This window comes from Danio rerio, chromosome 8 (genome assembly GCF_052040795.2).
Source record: "Danio rerio strain M-AB ecotype USA chromosome 8, GRCz13ab, whole genome shotgun sequence".
NCBI lineage: Eukaryota > Metazoa > Chordata > Actinopteri > Cypriniformes > Danionidae > Danio > Danio rerio.
The window spans coordinates 10,990,844-11,014,630 of NC_141028.1; the positions used below are offsets into that span (position 1 = coordinate 10,990,844).

Genomic DNA, 23,787 nt, shown 5'->3' on the forward strand with positions numbered 1-23,787 from the left:
TGAATTAACTATTTGAATAAACAATGTGTGTGTGAAAAAGTGTGTATGGTTGTTTCCCGGTACTGGGGTGCAGCTGGAAGGGCAGCCGCTATGTAAAACATATGCTGAATAAGTTGGCAGTACATTCCACTGTGGGAATAAGCCAAAGGAAAATGAATGAATGAATATAGGCAAACATTGACTAAGATCTGATATTGCCCATTGCACTACACTGTAAAGCTCTTATGGTGCATGGATTATTACAGTATGACTAATGCTAAAGTTTTATTACAGTACATATGACTAATGCATTTGCCCTATTTACCTTTGATACCATGTTAGAAAGCAGGCCACATCACACAGCAAAAGAGAAAGTGTCTGCTATTTGGGATTTATGGTAATGCACAGAGGAATTTGGACACTAGAGTGGAAAAGCCCATACAAGGAGAGCCGAAAGAGCTCTGGATCTGTTTTGAGAGTTACTCAAAACAGCCTCCATAATGTAAACACACACAGACACACAGTGGCTTCGGGAGATGTTAAACCAAACCGTAGCGCATTCAATTCAGCAAAGCCTGTCCGCAATGATGAAGAATGCTTATGTAATGTGAAACAGAGCCGATGATATCAGATCTGCGCTATTTATTGCACATCCAAGCATTATATTTGATGAAATATGAACTAGTCTTATGTCAGAGATGTTTTAGTATGTCCAGCCCTCTTTCTCTCTTCATCACTTTCTCTCTCTGCTGTCCTTCATCTCTTTCAAAAGTCACTTCTCCTCTGCAAAGCATGTAGGCGATGAAGGTCATCACAGTAAAATGAATGTGAATTTCGATTAAGAGGAAGAGTAGAGAGGCGGTTTGGTGACGTTAACTGTTGCCTTACAGATTTTCACAGCGGCATTCAGCAGGTAATTGGGCTTTTGGCTTAGATCTCTCTTCTAAATAGAACTAATTGCTGATCTATTTTGAATTATGAATAATCCTTATTTGTATGTATGAGACTAACTGAATTGCACTAGTTATCTGTGTGTCAAAAGTGTTTTAGAGAGGGGAAATGAGGATCTTTTCATTCCAGAAGAAATCATGGAGTGTGTTCAGTGATGTTTTCCCATCAGAGCTTGCGAGATGGAACAGAAAATCTGTCAAATCTCATTGCTAGTCATTGAAATCTGCAAAAGGAATCAGTATTTTGCTATTTGCATGCGTTCAGATGGATATTCTTGAAAGCTTGTTGCTGTTGAGGGCATGCAAAATGTCTTGCGTCAGGCTGAAAAACTGAATGTGCTGATTTGCATGCACATGTTAGCGTTTTGTGTGTCTATGTGTGTGTGTTTGTGTATAATATGCAGCTCACGCTAACCCAGCGATACGATGCCTCTGTTGAGAGATCTTCGGAAAAAAGATGACATCAATGCCGTTTATGAGCTGAAAGAGAAACTGGGAGAGTGAGTTTTTCTTCCTTATGGATTCACATGCTCAACATCCTGAATACTCTGAATATGTAATGACTTACAAGCAGATTTTGATCTTGTGGTTTACCAACATATTTGAACGTCTTGTCAAACAGAAACAGAAAATATTATTAAAGGGGTAGTTCACCATTTATTCACTCTCAATTGGTTTTGAGCCTTCGAGTTTCCTTTTTCTGTTAAACACAAAAAAAGATATTTAAAAAATTGTTAGAAAATCTGCAACTGAAGACAGAATCTGAGAATCTGCGGATTTATGCAGAATTTTGAGAGGATAGTAACTAAAAACTTAAATGGCACCTATGATGAAAATCAACTTTTGGAAGCTTTTTGGACAGAACTGTGTGTAGGTATAGTGTGTAGTGTCAAATTGGGGTGATGTGAAGACAACAGTCCCTTTCACACAGTTACCCCTTTCATACATACAGACCTTTCCGGAAAATTACTGTCAATTTTCAGGAAAGGGATCATGTGTGAACAGGCCCTTTTTAAAAATACTGGTAAATTCGTTCTGGCAATTTTCTGGGAATAGAAGTTGTAACATTACCGGTAATTTGCTGGAATGCTGCTCTGTGTGAACGCAGAAGGAAAATTGGAGGAAACAGTGAGTTAATGCTTACAACGCACTGACGTGAGACGTCTTCTCCAACCAATCAAAAGATTCAGACGAATTCACATCCAAGCTGTTTATGAAAACAAAAGCCTTTGGATATTTTTCCAAACACTTTTCGTCACCTTGGAATTATAAGGTTATATCTGTGTTCTGAAGATTTTGAGATATTGAGCTTTATAGTTTTTGCATTCCATAGCAAGTATTTTTAAGTCTTAAAATGCAAACAACTTATAAAAAATCATCCCATAATGTAAATAAGTTGTCATTTAATAAGAATATGTGAATATCTCAATTTTGACAAAAATGTCAGATAGAACCTTATAATTCTAAGGTGACGGTTTAGCTGCTAGATGTTAGTCAGACATTTCTATGTTACTTCCAGTGTTGGGGAGTAACTAGTTACATGTAACAGCATTACGTAATTTAATTAATTCCTCTAATCATCTAAAAACTTTCTTTAAAATCTGGTATATCTTGAATAATATTAACTGTAGCTTTGCCTGTTTTTGATATGCACTATGCCTTCTGCGAAGGCCATTTACTAAAGCGGTGCTATTCGGCTATAACTACATTTCACAGTAGCGTCGCAGTAGCGTCACTACTTTCTTTTTCTTTTTTTTGTAACAACTGTTTATTGAGTTTTTCAGGAAACAATATAAAAAAAAAAAACAAGTGTAAATTTAAAACCCACTCCCACCCATCCCACCCCTGGTAGACTTCAAAAGTATAAGATAATAATAATAATAATAATAATAATAATAATAATAAATAAATAAATAAATAAAATAATTTTTCAAAGGAATTTTACAAAGACTTCAAAAAGGATGACACAACATCAAAGGCTTAACGCCATATACTGACAGTTTTCACATTAGCACCATGTATACGAGAAGCTGAGAGTTCCATCGAGAGAATGTCCAACAAATAAACAGTCCAGGTTCGTCTGTCCATGGTATGAGGAGGATTCCAGCGGTTGACCAGCAATTTTTTTGCTGCTGTGAGAGCAGTTAACAGAAGACATCTTTATTGAACGGACAAAGTGAGGTCCCAAAAGTCATTCATGAAAAAATGACAGGGAGTCAAACATATCTCAGTTCCCAACAAGTATGATAAACCCTGTAAGAGCTGAGTCCAGAAAGGAGAGAGAGAGGGACATTCCCCAAAAAAAGTAAAAAAGTGCCAAAAAATCCTTGTAAACAGAGATTACAATTAGAAGAAGATGAGAAATTCATGCGTCGCTACTTTCTAAATCAAATTGTATGTGTGCTGGCGCGCACTGGCTGCTTCTTATGCAAACACGTCAAGCAACTGAAGCGGAGCTTGAAGGTAAACAAACAAAAAGTTTTCACCAAAATAGAGAAACCGTTTCTACATTTTTTGTGTAAGCAAGTTTTTTACAATACTTTAAAAATACTCATAAATGTCTGATGATATGAGCCGACTCGTATCTGTTCGATTATCATTATTTCTTTTGGGTTGTGCAGTTTAATTGACAGAATTTCTACAAAGTATGTTGTATGTAGTAAACTAGCTGTTTTTTGTCACATTCATAACGCATGTTTATTTCCTCATTTAAAAAATATTAAATGTTTAAATGTTGATTTTTTTTTTATCCCATAACTCTGTGGTCAATTGTTTTGGAAAATATAAACAGATGTGTCAATATAATGTTAACGGATACTTTCTATGTGAATTTATATTTTGAGTTTTTACTAAAAATGTCACATTCATGGAGTTTGCATGTTCTCCCTGCATTCGCGTGGGTTTCCTCTGGGTGCTCCAGTTTCCCCCACAGTCCAAAGACATGCTGTACAGGTGAATTGGGTAGGCTAAATTGTTCGTAGTGTATGAGTGTGTATGGATGTTTCCCAGAGATGGGTTGTGGCTGAAAGGGCATGCTCTGTGTAAAAAAACGTGCTGGATAAGTTGGCGGTTTATTCCGCTGTGGTGACCCCGGATTGATAAAGGGACTAAGCCGAAAAGAAAATGAATGAATGAATGAATGTCACATCCATAACGCTGGAATTGCTCATCTGCAGATTGTATGGTGCACAGATTGAATGTTTTACTACCTATGATATATATAGCAGGAAAAGCAAATACTATGGAAGTCAATGGTTACAGGATTCCAACAATTTTCAAAATATCTTCTTTTGTGTTTAACATAAGGAACTCAATCAAATGTGAAACAATTAAAGGGTGAGTAAATGAGTTCATTTTTGGGCGAACTGTCCCTTTAAGAAGGCTCTGGAGACTCCTATTTTTCACAGTGTGCCCACAGTACTTGTCATTAAGCATTAATTGTGAACAAAACTCATTAGGGGCTGAATTATAAATAATATAAAGGTGTAATGTCTCAGGGGCTCGTTCTCTGAGGTTCGAGTGGCTCAGCACAGATGCACCCAGAAGCTGGTGGCTGTCAAGTGCATCCGGAAGAGAGCGCTAAAGGGAAAAGAATCCATGCTGGAGAATGAGGTTGCGGTATTACGCAGGTCAGTTATTTGGCAAACAGCGTTCTGGACTGATTGGTTAAATTGCTTGACTTTACAAAGCGCTTTTGTGTGCATTTTCTAGGTTGTTATTAGCGTAGAGCTGCATTTTACATAAATCTTTTTGATTTGATGGTACGAAGGGAATGATTTTTTTATATGTGTCCCCTGTGATTTCTTCACAGAATAAATCACGAAAATATTGTGTCTCTGGAGGAAACCTTTGAGACTCCTACTAAACTGTATTTGGTAATGACACTGTGAGTGGAGCAGAGTGTGGAAATGAATATAGTGCAGTTCAAAATCCATAATGCTATAAATAGTTGAACCGTTTTACATGGGATTAGATGGACAGACGGACAGACACAGATAGATAGACAGATAGATAGATAGATAGATAGATAGATAGATAGATAGATAGATAGATAGATAGATAGATAGATAGATAGATAGATGATAGATAGATAGAATCAAAATACACTGACAGATAGATACAGAAGACACTGACAGACAGACAGACAGACAGACAGACAGACAGACAGACAGACAGACAGACAGAATATTCTAACAGACAAAAGTCACTGACAGACAGATAGACTGACAGACACAATACAGAAGACAATGACAGACAGACATACAGACAGACAGACAGGCAGGCAGAATATTCTAACAGACAAGTCACTGACAGACACATAGACTGACAGTCACAAGACAGAAGACAATGACAGACAGACAGACAGACAGAAGACACTGACAGACAGACAGACAGACAGACAGACAGACAGACAGAAGACACTGACAGACAGACAGAAGACACTGACAGACAGACAGACAGACAGACAGACAGACAGAATATTCTAACAGACAAAAGTCACTGACAGACAGATAGACTGACAGACACAATACAGAAGACAATGACAGACAGACATACAGACAGACAGACAGGTAGATAGAAAGACAGACACACATACAGACAGAAGATACTGACAGACAAACTGAAGACAGACAGACAGACAGACAGACAGATAGAGAACACTGACGGACAGACAGATGACACTGACAAATAGACAGAGAGATGACACAGACAGACAGACAGACAGACAGACAGACAGACAGACAGACAGACAGACAGACAGACAGACAGACAGACAGACAGATAGATAGATAGATAGATAGATAGATAGATAGATAGATAGATAGATAGATAGATAGATAGATAGATAGATAGATAGATAGATAGATAGATGACACTGACAGAATCAAAATACACTGACAGATAGAGATACAGAAGACACTGACAGACAGACAGACAGACAGACAGACAGACAGACAGACAGGCAGAATATTCTAACAGACAGACAAAAGTCACTGACAGACAGATAGACTGACAGACACAAGACAGAAGACAATGACAGACAGACAGACAGACAGACAGACAGACAGACAGACAGACAGACAGACAGACAGACAGAAGACACTGACACACAGATATAGATACAGACAGACACACTGACAGAAAGACAGAAGACAATGACAGACAGACAGACAGACAGACAGACAGACAGACAGACAGACAGAAGACAATGACAGACAGACAGACAGACAGACAGACAGACAGACAGACAGACAGACAGACAGACAGAAGACACGAACAGAAAGACTGACAGACAGACAGAAGACACTGACAGACAGACAGACAGACAGAAGACACTGACAGACAGATAGACAGACAGGCAAAAGAAATTGACAGACAGACAAAGACAGACAGACAGACAGGTAGATAGAAAAACAGACAGACATACAGACAGAAGATACTGACAGACAAACCAAAGACAGACAGACAGACAGACAGATAGAGGACACTGACGGACAGACAGATGACACTGACAAATAGACAGAGAGATGACACAGAATAACAGACAACACTAACAGACAGACAGACAGCTGATTTGAGTTTATTGCGCAGGCTGACAGGAGGTGAGCTGCTGAACAGGATTCTGGAGAGAGGCAGTTACACAGAGAAAGATGCCAGTCGGGTCATTTACCAGGTGCTGCAAGCCGTGAAGTATCTGCATCAGCTGGGCGTCGTGCATCGCGATCTAAAGGTAGCCGAGAACAAAATATAACACTTCCGTCTTGAGATTTTTAGTTTCAGAGCAACACTCATGCTAAGCATCTCTCCATTAGCCTGAGAATTTAATATACGAGACTCCATTAGAAGACTCCAAAATTGTCATCAGTGACTTTGGCCTGTCTAAAATGGAAGAGCAGGGGGCTCTGTCCACCGCATGTGGGACTCCAGCATATGTCGGTAAGAGAAACCGTTTATGATCATCTTTATAAACAAATATTTTGCACAGTTACATACAGAATCAAGATTATTTAGTGCAACACAAAATAAATTCTAATGCTTAAAAAAACAAACAAAATGCACAGATCTGAAGCTGGTTAATGTGACAATCATATTTCTTTAATCTTCATATGGGTAAAGAAACATATAGAACAATTAAATTTATTTGGATTTATTTGTGATTTAGATCATACAAAAATTTACATTTGCTGTTCATTTTTTTACCCTCAAGCCATCAAGGCCATCATTTTTTTTTCTCTTCAGTAGATTTCTTTTAAAACTTAAGTTTATAAAATTGAAGTCAATGGCTAACAGCATTGTAAGATTATAAAATAAATAAGAAACAAAATAGAAAACTTATACATGCAATAAATAAATAAATAAATAAATGAATACATGTTTCCCCTGATGAACTGTCGCAAAAATCCCTTTTATTTAAAAGAATCAGATTTCCACATTTGCTGAGGCTACAGTATGTATTAATCTCCAGCCTCTTGCCCAGACTATTGACAGTATTGTGCTTTAAAAGACTTGTCTTTTTTTGCTATTTTTTGAAAATGTAATTTAATATTTTCCCCTAACATATAAATTTGGGCTAGTTGGGCTACACAACTATTATTGTAAGTTTTTTGGTTAGATAAGCTCCAGATTTGGCTTCAGTACTGATTTAACTAACGTATATGCGCAAATACAATATTAAAAATCTTTATTGTCCACACGTGTGTAAATTTGTTTTTTGACCTTCCAAACATGACAAAAACAAAACACACAGCTTCTTACATCACAGATTACCAACACACAACCCTGGCTACGAAATTACAGAATAACATAGAAACTACTTCATGGTCGTTTATTTAATATGGTAACAGCAGACGGTATAAAAGATTTCTTAAAAGTATTTGTTTTTGCTGGGAGTATTCTGTATCGTCTACCAGAAGGAAGCTTTTTAAATTCATAATAAAGAGGATGGGTGGAGTCCTGAACTATCTGTAGGCTTTCTGCCTGGTCTAGTTTATACACAGTTCCACAAGCTGCTTCTGGAGGTCCATTATGATCTATATGTTCTATACCAGGGTTTTTCAAAGTCTAAGACAGTGGGCCTCCCTTTTGACACAACTTATCCATTGGCGCCCCCCTCCTCCCAAATACCCACACACACACGCGCACACACACACACACAAAAAAATTCTGGAGGTTTTCCTGCTACCTCATCATGCTTGGTTTCAAGGTGTCGCCGAAGTTTAGCGGGTCTCATGCTGTCATTAGCCAAAATATCTTGACAAACCACACATAATGGTCGTGGTTTATCAGCTGGTCCTGTCCTAGTAAATCCTAAACTCAAATACTGATCATCATATAGTCGTCTTTTGGGTTTAAGCCCTAAACTTGCAGGCTTTGAATCGGGGGGTCTCAGAAACCGATCCATTGTATTAGCAGGCATATACCTGTATTGGCGGGCTTGCCAAACAGAAGCGAATTCACAGCTATGGCCTTCTGGGTAAAAAAGGTTTTCTCATTTTTGACGTATTATTATTTTTTTTGTTAGCTTTGTTTAATTAAAACGTTTAAAAAATATTTAAAAATACATATAATGATTAAACTTAATAATTATATTTTTATTATATAATAATTTTTGCCGCGCCTCCCCTGACATGCTCTGGCGCCCCCCAGGGGAGGCGCGCCTCACAATTTGAAAACCCCTGTTCTATACGACTAGCTGTTAGCAATCTGGGCAAGTTTAAACTTGCTTTTAGCCACAAGATTTACGTACCAGCAAGAAATATTATAGGAGATAATATTCTCAACCAGACTGGTATCAACCTTTTTCAGAATACCCTTACTAACAATAAAACGATTTAATTTCTTTAAAAGAAAGAGTCTCCGTGTTGCCTTCTAATAGATATAGTCTGCATGTTTACCAAAATTTAAACTACAATCAAAAATAATCCTGAAGTACTTAAAACTGTTTACAATCTCAACATGTTGACCCTCAGTAATAACTAGATGACATATAGGCTGCCCTCACCTACTAATACTTAGTTCCTTAGTTTTCAAAGCATTTAGTGAGAAAGCACTCTCCTCGCACCATGTCACCAGATGTTCTACAGCACAGGTGTCAAACTCAGTTCCAAAAGGGTCGCAGCTTTGCACAGTTTAGTTCCAACCCTAATTAAACACACCTGATCCAACTAATTGAGTCATTCAGGCTTGTTTGAAACCTACAGGTAAGTGTGTTGGAGCAGGGTTGGAACTAAACTGTGCAGGGCTTCGGCCCTCCAGGAATTGAGTTTGACACCCCTGTTCTACAGTATGTGCTCAAAGTATGCCATCTCTAGCTCCTCCTTTCCTTTGACAATATGTCCAACCACTGCCATGGCATCAGTATATTTCAGTAGGGTGATATTGCATTCAGAAATCTGCATTTCACTTACATATACACACAGAAAATGAAACAGGTGATATCACACAGCCTTGGAGCACTCCATTCTTCAAAATAACCTCTTCAGATATTGAACCCTGTACAGACACCCTTAGAGGATTAGTTAAAAAAAATCCTTTATCCATAACACTAGTTATTTACTTTATACTCAACCTAAACATTTTTTAGAGGCTTACAGAAGCTTAAACAACACAAATTACCGGAAATGCATAAACAATGAAGTCAGATGCCATATATGTAAAAGGTAAAAAATAAATTCAGTAACATTTTATAATAACACTATAAATCATTTATTAAGCATTAGCATCTAGTGAATTCATTATCTGTTAAGCATTAACTCATTAATAAACGTTAGTAAGCAGTTTATAACTGCAGCTACAAATGCTCTATTCTTAACTTACAAACATATTTAAAATGTGTTTAATAATCGTATTTTCATACTTTGTTAATGATTTATTTTTCATTACTAAATGAAGTATTGCATTATTTACACACTATTTGTATTTAAGAGTAGTTGGAGGTTTTTAAGATCACTCAGAATAAGTTAGTAAATGATTGTTAAACTATTGAAGTTAACGTTTATATATCTTATTATTCAGGCATATATTAATGGTTACTAAGTATGTTAACAAATGCTTTATTAACTCAACTTCATCTAGTTTTGTGACCTAATCTAAATCGAGGACTATTTATGCTTTATAAATCCCTTATAAATGACAAATAAAGGCTCAGTTAAATTCTAAACAAAAAGAATGACATTATTCATTCCTATTCATTTATTCGTCCTTCACAATGTCCTATTCATTCTTTTCAAATAAAAAATAAATCTTTGCAACCTAATCTAAAATAAAATAACTGTAGAGTTTAAACATTGCATCTTATTATATTGTTAAATTACTATATTGTTGTTGTTGTTTTATCCAGTTGGATGTTGTATTTTGACACTCCTGTTATTCAGCAGTGTTTAAACTTTATCAAAATTGTACTTTTTAGAAAAGATTGCAAAGATGTTTTGTTCATTTGATTCTGAGCCTTTAATTGTCATTTATAAGGGATTTATAAAGCATGAATAGTCCTCACTTTAGATTAGGTCACAAAACTGCATAAAGTTGAGTTAATAAAGCATTTATTAACATATTAGTTAACTATCAATATATGCCTGATTAATAAGATATATAAATGTTGATTTCAATAGTTTATTAATCATTTACTAACTCATTCTGAATCATCCTAAAACCCTCAACTACAAATGGTTTGTAAATAATGTGATACTTAATTTAGTAATGAAAAATAAATCATTAAGTATGAAAATACAATTATTTAACACATTATACAGGTGCTTATAAGTCAAGAATAGAGGATTTAAAGCTGCAGTTATAAACTGCTTACTAACGCTTATTAATGTAGAGTTAATGCTTAACAGATAATGAATTCACTATTTGCTAATGCTTAATAAATGATATATAGTGTGTAGTTATTAAAAAGTGTTACCATATATTATTACATACAATAAAAACCTGAGCTTATATAAGTAAATAAATAGCTAAAAAAGATATAGGTAAAATAAACTTAATATATAAATATACATTGTAGCCAATTTAGCAGAATATGGAAAGGGTTATGGTGATCTTTAATGTTTGACTAAATAATCTTTAGTTTTTCACATACTGTAAGTTCTGATGTTTAGTGTGTTTGTAGCTCCTGAACTTCTACAGCAGAAGACATACGGTAAAGAGGTGGATCTCTGGGCCATTGGAGTGATTACGTTCATTCTGTGAGTAAACGGATTATTATTATTGTTCCCTCTGTATGAATAAACTCTGATACATAATCATTTCAGAGTCTGAATCAGCAGTTTTTGATGTTCTGGCAGACTCTGCGGGTATCCTCCTTTCTACGATGACAATGACACACAACTTTACAAGCTCATCATAAAGGCTGAATATGAATTCGACTCTCCATACTGGAATGACATCTCTGACTCCGGTATGAAAAAACAACAACATCTAATATCTCCTCATTTCTACTGTTACATTCATTTTTTAATACAAAACTGTAGTGAAATTTGAAACTGAGGCAGACAGGTTATGAATGTACAAAATGTGGCCTCAAAAATATTGAAACACAGAAAAGACTGATGTAAAATCAAGTGTCCAAACATTCTTACTTTTTATTTACGAAGTTCATTCATTCATTTATTTTATTTTCGGCTTAGTCCCTTTATTTAGCTGGGTTTACCACAGAGGAATCAACCACCAAATTATCCAGCATATGTTTTACGCAGCAGATGACCTTCCAGCTGCAACCCATCACTGGGAAACATCCATACACACTCATTCACACTCATTCCAAAAGACATGTGATATAGGTGAATCGGGTAAGCTAAATTGTCAATAGCAGGGGTCACCAATCTTGTGGTGGTGGTGGAGGGGGGGGGGGGGGTTTGTGGTGGTCGGAGGCCTGCTCTTTCATTAGTGAGAAATAGTTTACCCTGATTCATTCACTTGGCTTCGCTCCTTTATTCATCAGGCTTAGTTCCTTATCCAGCATATGTTTTTACACTACGGATGCCCTTCCAGCTGCAACCCAGTACTGGGAAACATCCATACACACTCATTGCAGGGTATATAGAGAACTTAAGTTGGATTTAATACATTGTACTACCTTTTTAATACCTTAAAAAAAATAATACCAGCACGACTTAGAGCTGCAACTGTAGTGGCGTAAATGAAATGTCTTTCCAAATGGAATAACATATTGCAGATAACATATACATTTAAGTAATGCAGAGGGATTAATCAAGATGTCACAATGTGCCTTTGAATACTTGCATTTCCCCATGTTTTAATATAATTAATGAACGAAAGTGAGCTCGCCTATATGGTGGTACCTAGTTTGTTTCAGCACACGCGAACGAACGCCACCATATTGCTCAGATCCTACTCTTAAAATATTAGGGGTGTCACGATTTCGATTTTTAATCGAAATAGATAGAAATTTATGCTTAACTTTGATTATTGAATCAAAAAATAGAATCGTCGATGCTGCCACGCCCCCATGTCACGGTAGCTTGGCTTGCCAAGCGAGAAAAAAACAGGCTTGTTGAAGTGCTTGTTGAACTGCAGAAGCAGGAGACCCGTCGACAGAGCTTAAACCCTCTCCTTTTTCAATGAAGTCGCCGGTGTGTAAGCATTTTGGATTTCCAGTGAGTTATGTTGACAACGTTCGTGTTGTCGTCATAAAAAACAGTTTTGCAAGCTCTGCTATGTAACGTTATTAGGGTTCGTCCGATAGACTACACCGGCATCGCGATCCTCCGCCCGCCCCCGTTGCAAATCCGCTCGCGAAAAGTACACACTCAGGCCCTGTTTACACTGTCTTTGTTTTTAAATGGCATTTAAGAACGACAACGATTTGACATCCACAGTGGCGTGTAGCATTTCTGAGCAGCGCCTCCTTCCTCTCTACCTCTGACACATACAGACACAGACGCACACACACAGCCATGGGCTCGAGACAGCGAGTTCAGGCAGTCAGAGGATCAGTAGACTGCTTCAATCTTTCACTCACTTGTACTTAGTCATTTTAGCGAACACCTCAGATACTGTTGGCTGGTTCCTGTTGGTTGTGCGTCTTTTTTACCGACGCCATTATAACGACGCAGATCACTGCCTATTCACGAATCCCGCAGAAAAAGTGATTGACAGGTGGTAATTATGTGTGTATCTTGCCTTTATTCATTTACTGTATGATTTGTTTATGGGTAAAACAAAGACCATGCAGGTCAGGTAGTTTAAACGGTAGGCTACAAATAATTAATTGGTCATTAATTAATTATTTAATTCATTATTCATAATCGAAAATCGAATCGAATCGTGCCTTTAGAATCGAAAATGTAATCGAATCGAGGATTTGGAGGATCGTGACACCCTTATAACATATAATTAAATCCACGCCAATTTTTTAGAATAAAGGCCTGCACTTAACACAAACTGAAAATTTATTTAAAAATATTGGGCTCGAAAATGTAATTCCTTGTCAGATGACGTTTATTACTTTTTAGTGCCCTTAATTTCGACTAATTTCATTTACTACAGTACCTTTTACAAGCCTGCGAACACCCTGCTGATAAATAAAGAGACTAAGCCGAAGGAAAATTGATGAATTAAAATAAGATAACATAATTATACATATAAACCTTTATAACGATTCATTCAATTGTTAATGTGGGAAAATATTTAACAAGAGACTAAATATTTTATTAAAGTAAAATTAGACGTACAATTTTTCATTGGATTAGACACTTATGCTAGCATATGGAAGTTAAACATTCAAATAACAAGTGTGAATTTGGTCTGAATTATGAATTCGGTTCACTGAAGCATGAATGGAGCCTTTTCACAAGACTGTTATGAAGCGTTTAATGATCATCAATCTTAAATCCTTGAAAGTTTTTAATATTTTTTTTATAATAATAAAACATTATGCATTTATGAATGTATTATTTCATCTTTGCGTCAAATTACAAAAAAAAACAAATTTTTGCTTATACGAGGTGTTTCTAATGCAGTCTATGGGGTTGAGAGTAAGTTTGATGTTATTCTCTCCTCTGGCTGCAGTCTGACACATTTATTTTGTTTTCTGAAAGTCTTGATAACACCATCAAGGAGTTTTTCTTTTATTATTTCAGCAAATAGGATTATAAAAATGTTTTGTGTTGTACTCTGCCATTCAATGTGCTTCCAAGTTTAGCCAACCATGACATTTTCAACTGAGAAACCTAGAAATGGGAAAATGGTCCATACTGTTTGCATTACACAAACTAACATTGCCAATTTACACTATAAACTGCCTACCACATCAGTTACAAACAACGTTGTTGCTTTCTGCAACTTCTTAGCAAACGATTTCATGAGCTGTAATAGAATTGCAGCATTGATGCTTTCACGAATGCTTTCGAAAATGTCTCGCTTTGTATTAATGCTTCATGTTTTATAACGCAGCCCTAAACACGCCACATTAAGTGGTATTGATCTCCTTGTGTTCTCTGCTTCTCCCTGCCCACTAATGTTCAGCGAAAGACTTCATAGTTCACTTACTGCAGAAGGATCCAGCGAAGAGGTTCAATTGTGAGCAGGCCTCGCAGCATCCTTGGTGAGTCTATAAATAGCAGGAAAGAGGCGTATGGGAGCTGAAGGTTCATCGGCATTGAAAAGCAAAGGGCCAACCTTGAAGCATAGATGAAGAGTTGGGTCACATCTGTGCAGTGGTGTAGGAGGCTGAGAGCAGACTGGAGGAGGATGATCAAATGTACAATAAACACAAGCCTCTTCACCTGCATGTGACATTGTATGAGATATTTACTAAACACTGAACAGTTATAATCTACATTGTGCAAACTTAATGGAATAGAGAAAAATGCATATAATTGAGACTGGATTTTTTTAGGGTACAGTACTTACTTATGTTCCCATTATTCACTCAAAAGAGCTTCCAATTATGATTCATTTCCTGGCCATCATCTTAATCTGATGCTTCTCCAGGAGAATGTTCAACCTACTTTAAGTAGCAACCCAGGCTCATTGTGGATACGTACCCCTGTCTACATTTTTGGACAGTGCAAATTAGCCAGAGGTATGTCTAGGATGACAGGGTTCAAGTCTGGCGAAGAAAAGTTCCAGAAACCAGGTAAAACAAAAAATAAATAAACAGCAGGCTGAAAACATAGTGAAATCACATGGCTACAACGGCTTTTCTTTTTCTAGATGTTTAAGGAAGGGGGTGGGTGGCCAGTTGGTCAATGAGTCAGTCGACAGCAAGCTGACCTGGTCGGCTGAAATGTATACGCTGTAAACCCTAATAAGTTGAGACTACTCAAATGATTTGAGGAAAGTGATTCCCTCAGTTCGTTTGAGTAATGGGAAATCGACAACTCAATTAATTGAGTTGACCAAATGTGGTCTCTTCATTGAATTAACTTTTTAGTTAAATTAATTAACTAAAATGTTTAAGTAAAGATAACTTCAAAAGGCTAGACTAAACTTCCAAACTTTTCAGCTTTTATATTTTTTACTTACTCCCAGGGCCATTTATATCAAAGTTGACCTTTAGCTGCTTCATGTTGACACCGTGTGTCATATAACATATATCAACCGATCAGCGCGGTTGTCAAAGCAGAATTTCAAGCAAAACCATTTTAAACAGAAACATGGTGAATCAATTAAAGAAATTAAAATGTTCAGAAAATTAAAAATTAATTAAAAGTTTTTTTTTTTTTTTTTTTTTTGCTGTCTAATAAGTTAAACACCTGGTTAAGTTGTGATGCCAAAACTTGGCATTTTAAGAAATGTCAAGCTATATTACCTTAATATATTGAGTAATGACAACAGGGGGGTTTAAAGTGTATTGCGCCCTCTGGTGGATTTACATGAGAAGAGGATGCGCAAGAGGATCATCAAATAGCGGCCTTTGGTGGATTTGCCAAAACAATAACTGCAAGCAGACGTACCTCAAGTCACATATTCCGCTGTGTCCAGAAAAGTAGACAGGGGTACATATCCACAAACAGCCTGGATTGTAAATTTGTTTACTTAATTGATTTGTGTTGGGAAAACATGAATTAATTGTGTGGAACCCTGCAATTTATTTTAGGGTGCTTTCACACCTGTGAACTTATTCAGTTGTTCCGAAACAGGGATTAAAATTGTTGCATTGTTGCTCTTGGTGCGTTTCGCTTTCAAACGGCAAAGTTTCTAAACGGACCAAAAGAACTAAAAAACTCACGTGTGAGTAAACTCTCCTCACATTGGTCAGAGTGTCAGGGTTTATTTTGCAGAGTCCCGCTCAGCTGTCAGCGGGGTGGAGGGGGTTAATTATATTGGGGGCTAATAATATTGACCTTTAAATGATTAAATGGTTTAAATTTTAAACTGCTTTTATTCTAGCCAAAATAAAACAAATAAGACTTTCTCCAAAAGAAAAAATTTTATAGGAAACATATAATAGTGAAAATATTTGAAAAAGAAAAGTTCACAGAAGGGCTAATAATTTTTGGCTTCGACTGTCATAATCTTAGGCTTTACTTTTGTCTTTGCTGTCACACGATTTGAACCATTCTTGATAAATATTAAACTAAAATAAAGTCTCATTATCAAACATCAGTGTGGATGTTTTGAATGAACATTACTATACTGTCATGGCAGGATATCAGGAGGTGCGGCTCTGGACAGGAACATTCATGGCTCGGTTTCAGCACAGATTCAGAAGAACTTTGCCAAGAGTCACTGGAAGGTAAGAGTGATGAAAACAAACCTGAGCCAAATGTAACCTGCCAACATTCACACATTCTCCACAGTCTCCGCTCAGACCACCTGATGCACAGAGTACACAAAAATAGCTGAAACCGCCAGATCTCATCAGATAGCTTGAGATCAAATCTGAGGCCTGAAACAAAACCAGTACATTAGACAACACTGGCTTATTGGAAATAGGAGCTTCAGCTTATGTTTTTGTAAAACCGCAAAAACGTACTTTAAAGTACACATGAAATCAAAACTAGCCATATTGATTTTGTTAGCTCATATTGCTAGTTTTGTGGTGAACGATTCATCTGAGCATGCCATTTAGTAAAAAAAGACTGTTCGACCTTGTAATCTATAATTGAAATCTGAAAATGCTCTTCTAGTTTTTTTAGTTAAATTTCCAGGATTACATCTGTCTGAGGTATTAAAACTGACAATTGGAGGGACCCCTCCAATTGTCTGTTTTGACAACAAACAAAAAATGGTGAGGAGGAGGGGTCTGTTAGGTTGTAATAACTCCCCAAACCCTTGTCCAGATCTTTCTGAATGAAATGCCTACTTTACTACATCCAATCAGCTTGCAGTAGAAAAATACAAGCCACGCCCCTGTTTTCTCATTGGATATTCAGTTTTTCTAGGACCAGGGTGTCCAAACTCGGCCCTGGAGGGCCAGTGACCTGAAGAGTTTAGCGCTAACCCTAATCAAACACACCTGAACCAGCTAATCAAGCTCTTCCTACATATACTAAAAACTGCCAGTAAATGTGGAACTAAACTCAGCAGGACTCCAGGACTGAGTGTGGAAACCCCTGTTCTAGGAACTGTGTCATAATAGGAAAAAAAAAACAAAACGGTCGCAGCTTCCAGTTCATACGCACTTTAACATACGTTTGACTGAAGTTTCTATGTAAAATGAACACTAGGAAGCAGTATGACACCCACAATCGTTGTTCTTTTTCACAGTAATGAGTAGTTACTGTATTAGGACGTGCCGTAGTTATGATATCTACAGGTATATATTATCAATACACTTAACGATGTCTATGGTTTGTAATTAAATATGTTTGCCTCATTTATATATCTGCCGCACCGTATTCTTGTAGATGTGTACAAGAACGAGAAGTATCTGAAACGTAAAATAAAACGAACCCTAATGCAGAGTTCAGACTGCATGATTTAAGCCCAGTTTTGACTCGTAGACAGGTTTTGAGATATCAGATCTGGAGCTGTCAGCGATTCAAAATCATGCCATGTGAAATGTGTTCTGATTGAAAATAACATCAGTGATCACCTTCAGCCAATGAGAGACCATCCACTAGTATGGGTATCTGCAGGCCAGCGGGAGGTTGGGGGAAAAGTTAAAAGGGCTTCTTTTCGGTCTATTTGGACACCAAAAATGAAGGAAAAACTGATGGAAATTTGCCAGGAGCATGCATATTTGTTTGACATGTCATCTGAGCAATACCACAACCGAAGACAAAAAGGGTAATTTCCTTCAAAACCTAGGTGAGCAAAATAAGCACATTTTCTACCTCAGTAAAGGCTTCTTTCTCACTATTTAGTTATTATGATATACTACGTATAAACTACATGACCTGGTGTTATGTCGCTTCTCACAGGTGTTTAGTTGTGAGACGTTTGGGGGCCAAGACAAAGTTGTTTGCAAAATCTTCCTATTGTAATGTCATGCAGTGTGAAACCACCTGTCGCAGGATCCATCTTGCAGTGTAAACGATTAATAATAATAGTAATTCATTTTATGACGCCTTTTCGGACACCCACGGTCGCCTTACAAGCATCAACACCCATGACAAACAAATTAAAACAATTCATAAAACGTTGGCAAACTAAATTTTAAATGCATGTAAGAAGTTGCAGGTTCAAACACATCGTGGTATATAATTATATGATTAAAGATACAGTAGTCAAAAAGAAAGCCTTCTTAAAAAGATGCTTTTTGAGACAAGATTTAAAAGTGTGAAGGCTATCACTGCTCCTTAGGTCCAGAAGAAGCGATTTTTATAGTCCAGTAGCCATGGAGCTAAAAGATCTGGCACCTATTGTGATTCATCTAGTGCGAGGTGGCACCAGGGAGAAAGAGTTAGCTGATCCAAGAGTGCGAGAAGGGGTATAAGCATAAAGAAGTTTGGTAAGATATTGAGGAGCAAGATTATGAAGTGCCTTGAAACTGAGAAGTAGTATTTCAAAATCAATACGAAATTTTACCGGAAGCCAGTGAAGCTGATAGAGAAGTGTTGTGACATGCTCATGAGATCAAGTCCTAGAGCTGACATGAGCTGCCCGGTTCTGAACCAGTTGGAGTCTATGGAGAAATTTTTGAGGAAGCCCAGTAAGAAGTGCAATAGAGTAGTCAAGACGTGAAGTAACTAATGCATGGATGAGAATCGCTGTCTTATTGGTTGTAAACAGCAGCGACATAATGCTACCCCAGATATATTCATGCAGTATAAAAACATCTGTGACGCGACTACTTTGAAAATAGTGCAGTCTGAACTTGGCATGAGGGCTCATTCACACCAAATGCATCTTTGCTTCCAAAAATGCAAAACAGGGCTCTGAGAAATGGGTTTTAATAAAAAAAGCAAGGTCAACGCGGTTCGATATTATGAACGTGATGTAATAACGACAATAGCGCACCCATTAGACAGGAAAACAATATGTTATGATAAGCACTTGAAGATGCATTGTATAACTCAGAATATTTGTCACCATAAGCGCCTCCTCCACAATGATATAAAGGTAAATAAAACAGTTATCATGCCAGCTTTTCATTATAAACAGAAGCACGTATCGGTTGCCCAGCCTGTGAGTAGTGCTGGGCGATACACAGAATGTTATCGATAATATTGGAATTAGGGGTGGCACAATACTGGAATTCATTACCAATATACAGTAAAATTTTAAAAACGTCAATTTCCCGTTAACATTTGAGCGCTCTTGAGAACGTTCCTGAACAGCTCTGATTTGCCATTGTGCTCAACAGAAATGACTGTGATTGGCCGTGAAGTTCATCAGTTCACTGTACTCACCGATGTTTACTGAGTGTAACCACAGATACAGGGATACTGGAGTGTTTCATAGTCACGTCAATAAGCTGGGTTGTCTATAAACTGACATACAAGAGATCTGCTGATGAATCATTGCTTTAAAATGCTCCAGTGTCCCTGTTCAGTGAACTGATGACCTTCATGGCCAATCACAGTAATTTCTGTTGAGCATGTGAACACAATGGCAGCGAAATGTACCAAGAGCAACATATTTTACGTGTCACACAAAAAAGCTATCCAAGGCACGCATTTCCCATGAGCCTGGGCTGCCATTGGTTGGTGGAGCATAAAAATGGATTCTCATCCGGCATGTTAAAAACAGCTCCATATGACCCGTGTCAGAGAGCTCAGAGGCTGATACAGCACTTTACATTAGTAAATGTACGGCTTGAGTTACTTATGGAGGGCTTTGTTATTATTTGCCGCCAGTCATAGTTGCTTTACTTCTGATCGTCTGGCCCTGTGTTGCAATTACGGCTTGTACCTTTAAAAGGGCAAGTGCTGTAATTGCTGTAACTATCAGGCTTTTAGTTCTGGAGCAATAGATGCCTCCAAACATTAAACAGAGTCTTTTGCTCTTATGGCAGTTCACCGTTTGCCATTTGAAGATGTTTTCTGGAGTTCACTAGACCCTGCAGCTTTATCACTGATGTCTTTTGTTGCAGAGGGCCTTTAATGCCACTATTATTGTGCATCATTTAACCAAAAAAGCCCACCCTGGAGAAGATGATGAAGGGAATCAATCCACAAGTATAGGTGAGGGGACGTCACATTATATCAAATACAAAACCACCAATGTCTATTGTAACAGATTGTCAATCTCTGAACACGTACAGTATGTTAAAGATTAAATCCTTTTTGTCAACTGCTTGCATGATCATTAGACTAAAAGTACACACAACATATTTCAATAGCTAAAAATGGTTTATGAATAGTTTAAATGTCGTTCTGGGGTGCATTTTCCAAACAACAGCGTACGATGCATCATTTGGGAAAAAAATCGATGTAGTGACGAGTGTTTTCCAAAACCCGTAGTTTCTCTGTGGCAGATTAATCGTTTGAATCACGTTAGTTATAACATAAAATGTCCATAATGATGCGCTAAATAGACAGAGTAACAACTTCTTTAGAGAAGAACCCCATAGTTTCTTTGTGCAAATTTTATTGTTTTACACAAACACGCATTTAAAAAAAATAAAATAGTTTTAGGAAAAACATGCACTTCTTTTCCATATTAGTTAAAATATATGTAAATGACACATATAGAGCCTATGTTTCCTTTACAAATAATATTGAGAACATTACATAAAATCACTTACAAAAGCTGACACGTACTGTATTCTAATCTCATAAATAAATCATGTAAATAACTAAATAAATAATAATAAGGCTTATTGAGGAAATGTATTATTTATTAGGAAATGAAGAAAATTATACTTTAATAATAATAATTATAATAAATATTATATATTTTTATTAAGTAGGATTTTGTTTATGTATATATTTTTTTAAAGTCTACTTTAAAAGTCTACTGCAAACCACTGCAGAAATGTTTTAACCAACAAGTCCTTGTCATATACAGTACAAATACCTAATAAACAACCTACTATAAATTAAAAGGATTGCCGTATGCTATATTTTTTGTTTTGACAAGCTTTGGAGACGTAACAGAAATTCCACTACTTTTAATCAATAGGTCATCTATAGCTTTCATCATGAGCAACGGCTGTGTTCAAAATCCCATACATTTTTTCAAAGGGAGCGACTTTGGAAACTTGAAGATCACTAAAACTGGACTGTAAAAATACTTTGAAAGCAAATTACACCTAAAAATGATGACTTTAATGTTTTTTTAAATAAATTTTCATGAGTTTAAATGTTAGAACGTTCTAAAGGAATAGGGCATAGGGGGGATTACTGGAAATAGAACACAACCAGTAACTATGCTTCTAATTACAGCTCCAGAGATGTAGTTGCAAACGTACAAGTTTGCTATGCAGTTTGCAAATGTTCATTGGAACAATGGATTTGGAAAAAGACAAATCAACAAGCTATGTTTGTAACAATAGAACTTGTAACCTTAGTTGGTTAATGAAGGTTTTCAGAAACGCACCCTTGAGCAACTGTTTTATAAAATCTTGACATTACTTTTAATTGATTTCAATGATTAGTACACGCAGATGTTTCCTAATTCCTGCTAAATTTATCAGATTTTTATATTTTTTAACATGCAGTGTTTTTTTTTATCTAAAAAGGAACGATTTAATTTTGTTTTTTCCCCCTAGGGAACATTTGACAGTCACTGGCAGCCAACAATGAGTCGGCTACAGGAAAAGTTCATCAAATATGAAAACTGCATCATTTATTCACCCTCATGTTGTTCTAAACCTCGATAATTCTGTTAAGAAAACACAAAAAGAGTGGGTTCGGGGGAAGCAATTGTTGCTTAAACACTGAAATGAGCAGTGTGCAGGTTCTGTGAAGATCATCATAAGTTCAATTAACATGACTGTGTTTATATTTAATGAAGTTTTCATAGTAATGTCATACAGAAACTCTTGAAAAAGCTTACATGTCTTATAGGAACCATTTTTTCTTACTGTGAAGAACATTTGAATAACCTAACTTTAATAATTTGAGCAATTTGATAGGCTGCATGGTGGCGCAGTGGGTAGCCTAATCGCCTCACAGCAAGAAGGTCGGTAGTTAGAGGCTTGGGCCAGTTGGCATTTCTATGTGGAGTTTGCATGTTCTCCCCGTGTTGGTGTGCTTCATTCCGCTGTGGTGACCCCTAATTATTAAAGGGATTAAAGCAAAAAGAACATGAATAATTTGATAATAAACTAGGAACTCACTTTCATCCATGTCTAATTTAATAGCAGAAGAAACTATAATCATTTTTAAATAATAACAAAACATGTAGCACACAGAACTTGAAGCCCAGCTGGAACTCAAACCAGCAACCTTCTTTCTGTGTAGTGACAGTGCTAACCACTAAGCTACAATGCCCACCCTAAACTAAAATAAACAAATAATAAAAAAGAAAATCTGACACACTATTTAAATATATATATATATATATATATATATATATATATATATATATATATATATATATATATATATATATATATCGCTGGGTTGCTGGTTCGAACCTTGGCTCGGTTGGCGTTTCTGTGTGGAGTTTGCATGTTCTCCCTGCCTTCGCGTGGGTTTCCTCCGGGTGCTCCGGTTTCCCCCACAGTCCAAAGCATGCAGTACAGGTGAATTGGGTAGGCTAAATTGTCCATAGTGTATGAGTGTGTGTGTGTGTGTGGATATTTCCCAGAGATGGGTTGCGGCTGGAAAGGCATCCGCTGCGTAAAAACTTGCTGGATAAGTTGGCGGTTCATTCCGCTGTGGCAACCCCGGATTAATAAAGGGACTATATATATATATATAAAAAACACAATAAATATAGTAAGAACATAGATTAGATTTTTTTCCTCATTGTTTTTTTTTTTTATCTAACAACACCTTTTAAAATACTACAACATGATACTAAAATAAGACTCGCATTGTATGTGACCAAAAAACAGCAACATTTTATTGAACCTCACTCAGGTCAGGTCAAATCAAATGGTTGGAACAACATAATATATCAGATATGTGGTCAGTGTGTTTGGCAGGACTGACTGTGGCTCTGAAACACACAAACACAAACACACACACACACACACGTCAGTGAGTTTCTGCTGCTGCTACACTTCAGTGAGCCGCCACTGCCACAATACCCTCAACTCGTGTTTTCACAAGTGCTCAACTCCCCGTCTACTTGTGTTTGACGCATAACAGCCTGCTGCTTTCTGACAGAACGCGATATTTATCCACGCTCTGCTGTCTGTCATCTGTAAGCACTGTCACTTCAAGCTGTACCGCAACAAATATGGCACACAGAATATGATATTACAATGGGTAAATGAAGTAATAGTATAATTGTCGTCTTGTGTTTCTCCTCTCGTTGCGCTGTGGAATAAATAAAGCAATCTGTGCTTGGTGTTGTGAATCTGTCACAGGGTTGAAGGCTCCGCCAA

The 23,787-nt window shown here is 36.9% G+C and overlaps 1 protein-coding gene and 1 long non-coding RNA gene across 3 annotated transcripts in view; one reads left to right on the plus strand and one right to left on the minus strand.

Moving 5' to 3' along the window:
• The first annotated feature begins 663 nt into the window (after nucleotides 1-663).
• Nucleotides 664-22,734, plus strand: pnck (pregnancy up-regulated nonubiquitous CaM kinase). The gene is made up of 12 exons (XM_087264270.1): nucleotides 664-892; nucleotides 1,334-1,429; nucleotides 4,427-4,558; nucleotides 4,741-4,815; nucleotides 6,522-6,660; nucleotides 6,743-6,866; nucleotides 11,044-11,119; nucleotides 11,219-11,331; nucleotides 14,421-14,499; nucleotides 16,548-16,635; nucleotides 20,380-20,470; nucleotides 22,000-22,734. Exons 2-12 carry the CDS (start codon nucleotides 1,356-1,358, stop codon nucleotides 22,008-22,010), a joined length of 1,002 nt encoding a protein of 333 aa, XP_087120396.1. The 5' UTR covers nucleotides 664-892; nucleotides 1,334-1,355; the 3' UTR covers nucleotides 22,011-22,734.
• The window catches only part of LOC147835511 (uncharacterized), a 56,703-nt gene continuing 39,410 nt past the window's right edge, over nucleotides 6,495-23,787 (minus strand). For both annotated transcript variants that reach the window (XR_015497576.1, XR_015497577.1), the window contains 2 exons: nucleotides 14,445-14,573; nucleotides 6,495-6,654 (listed from right to left, as the gene is read on the minus strand). This is a non-coding gene — a long non-coding RNA (uncharacterized LOC147835511). The remainder of the gene's footprint in view (nucleotides 6,655-14,444; nucleotides 14,574-23,787) is intronic.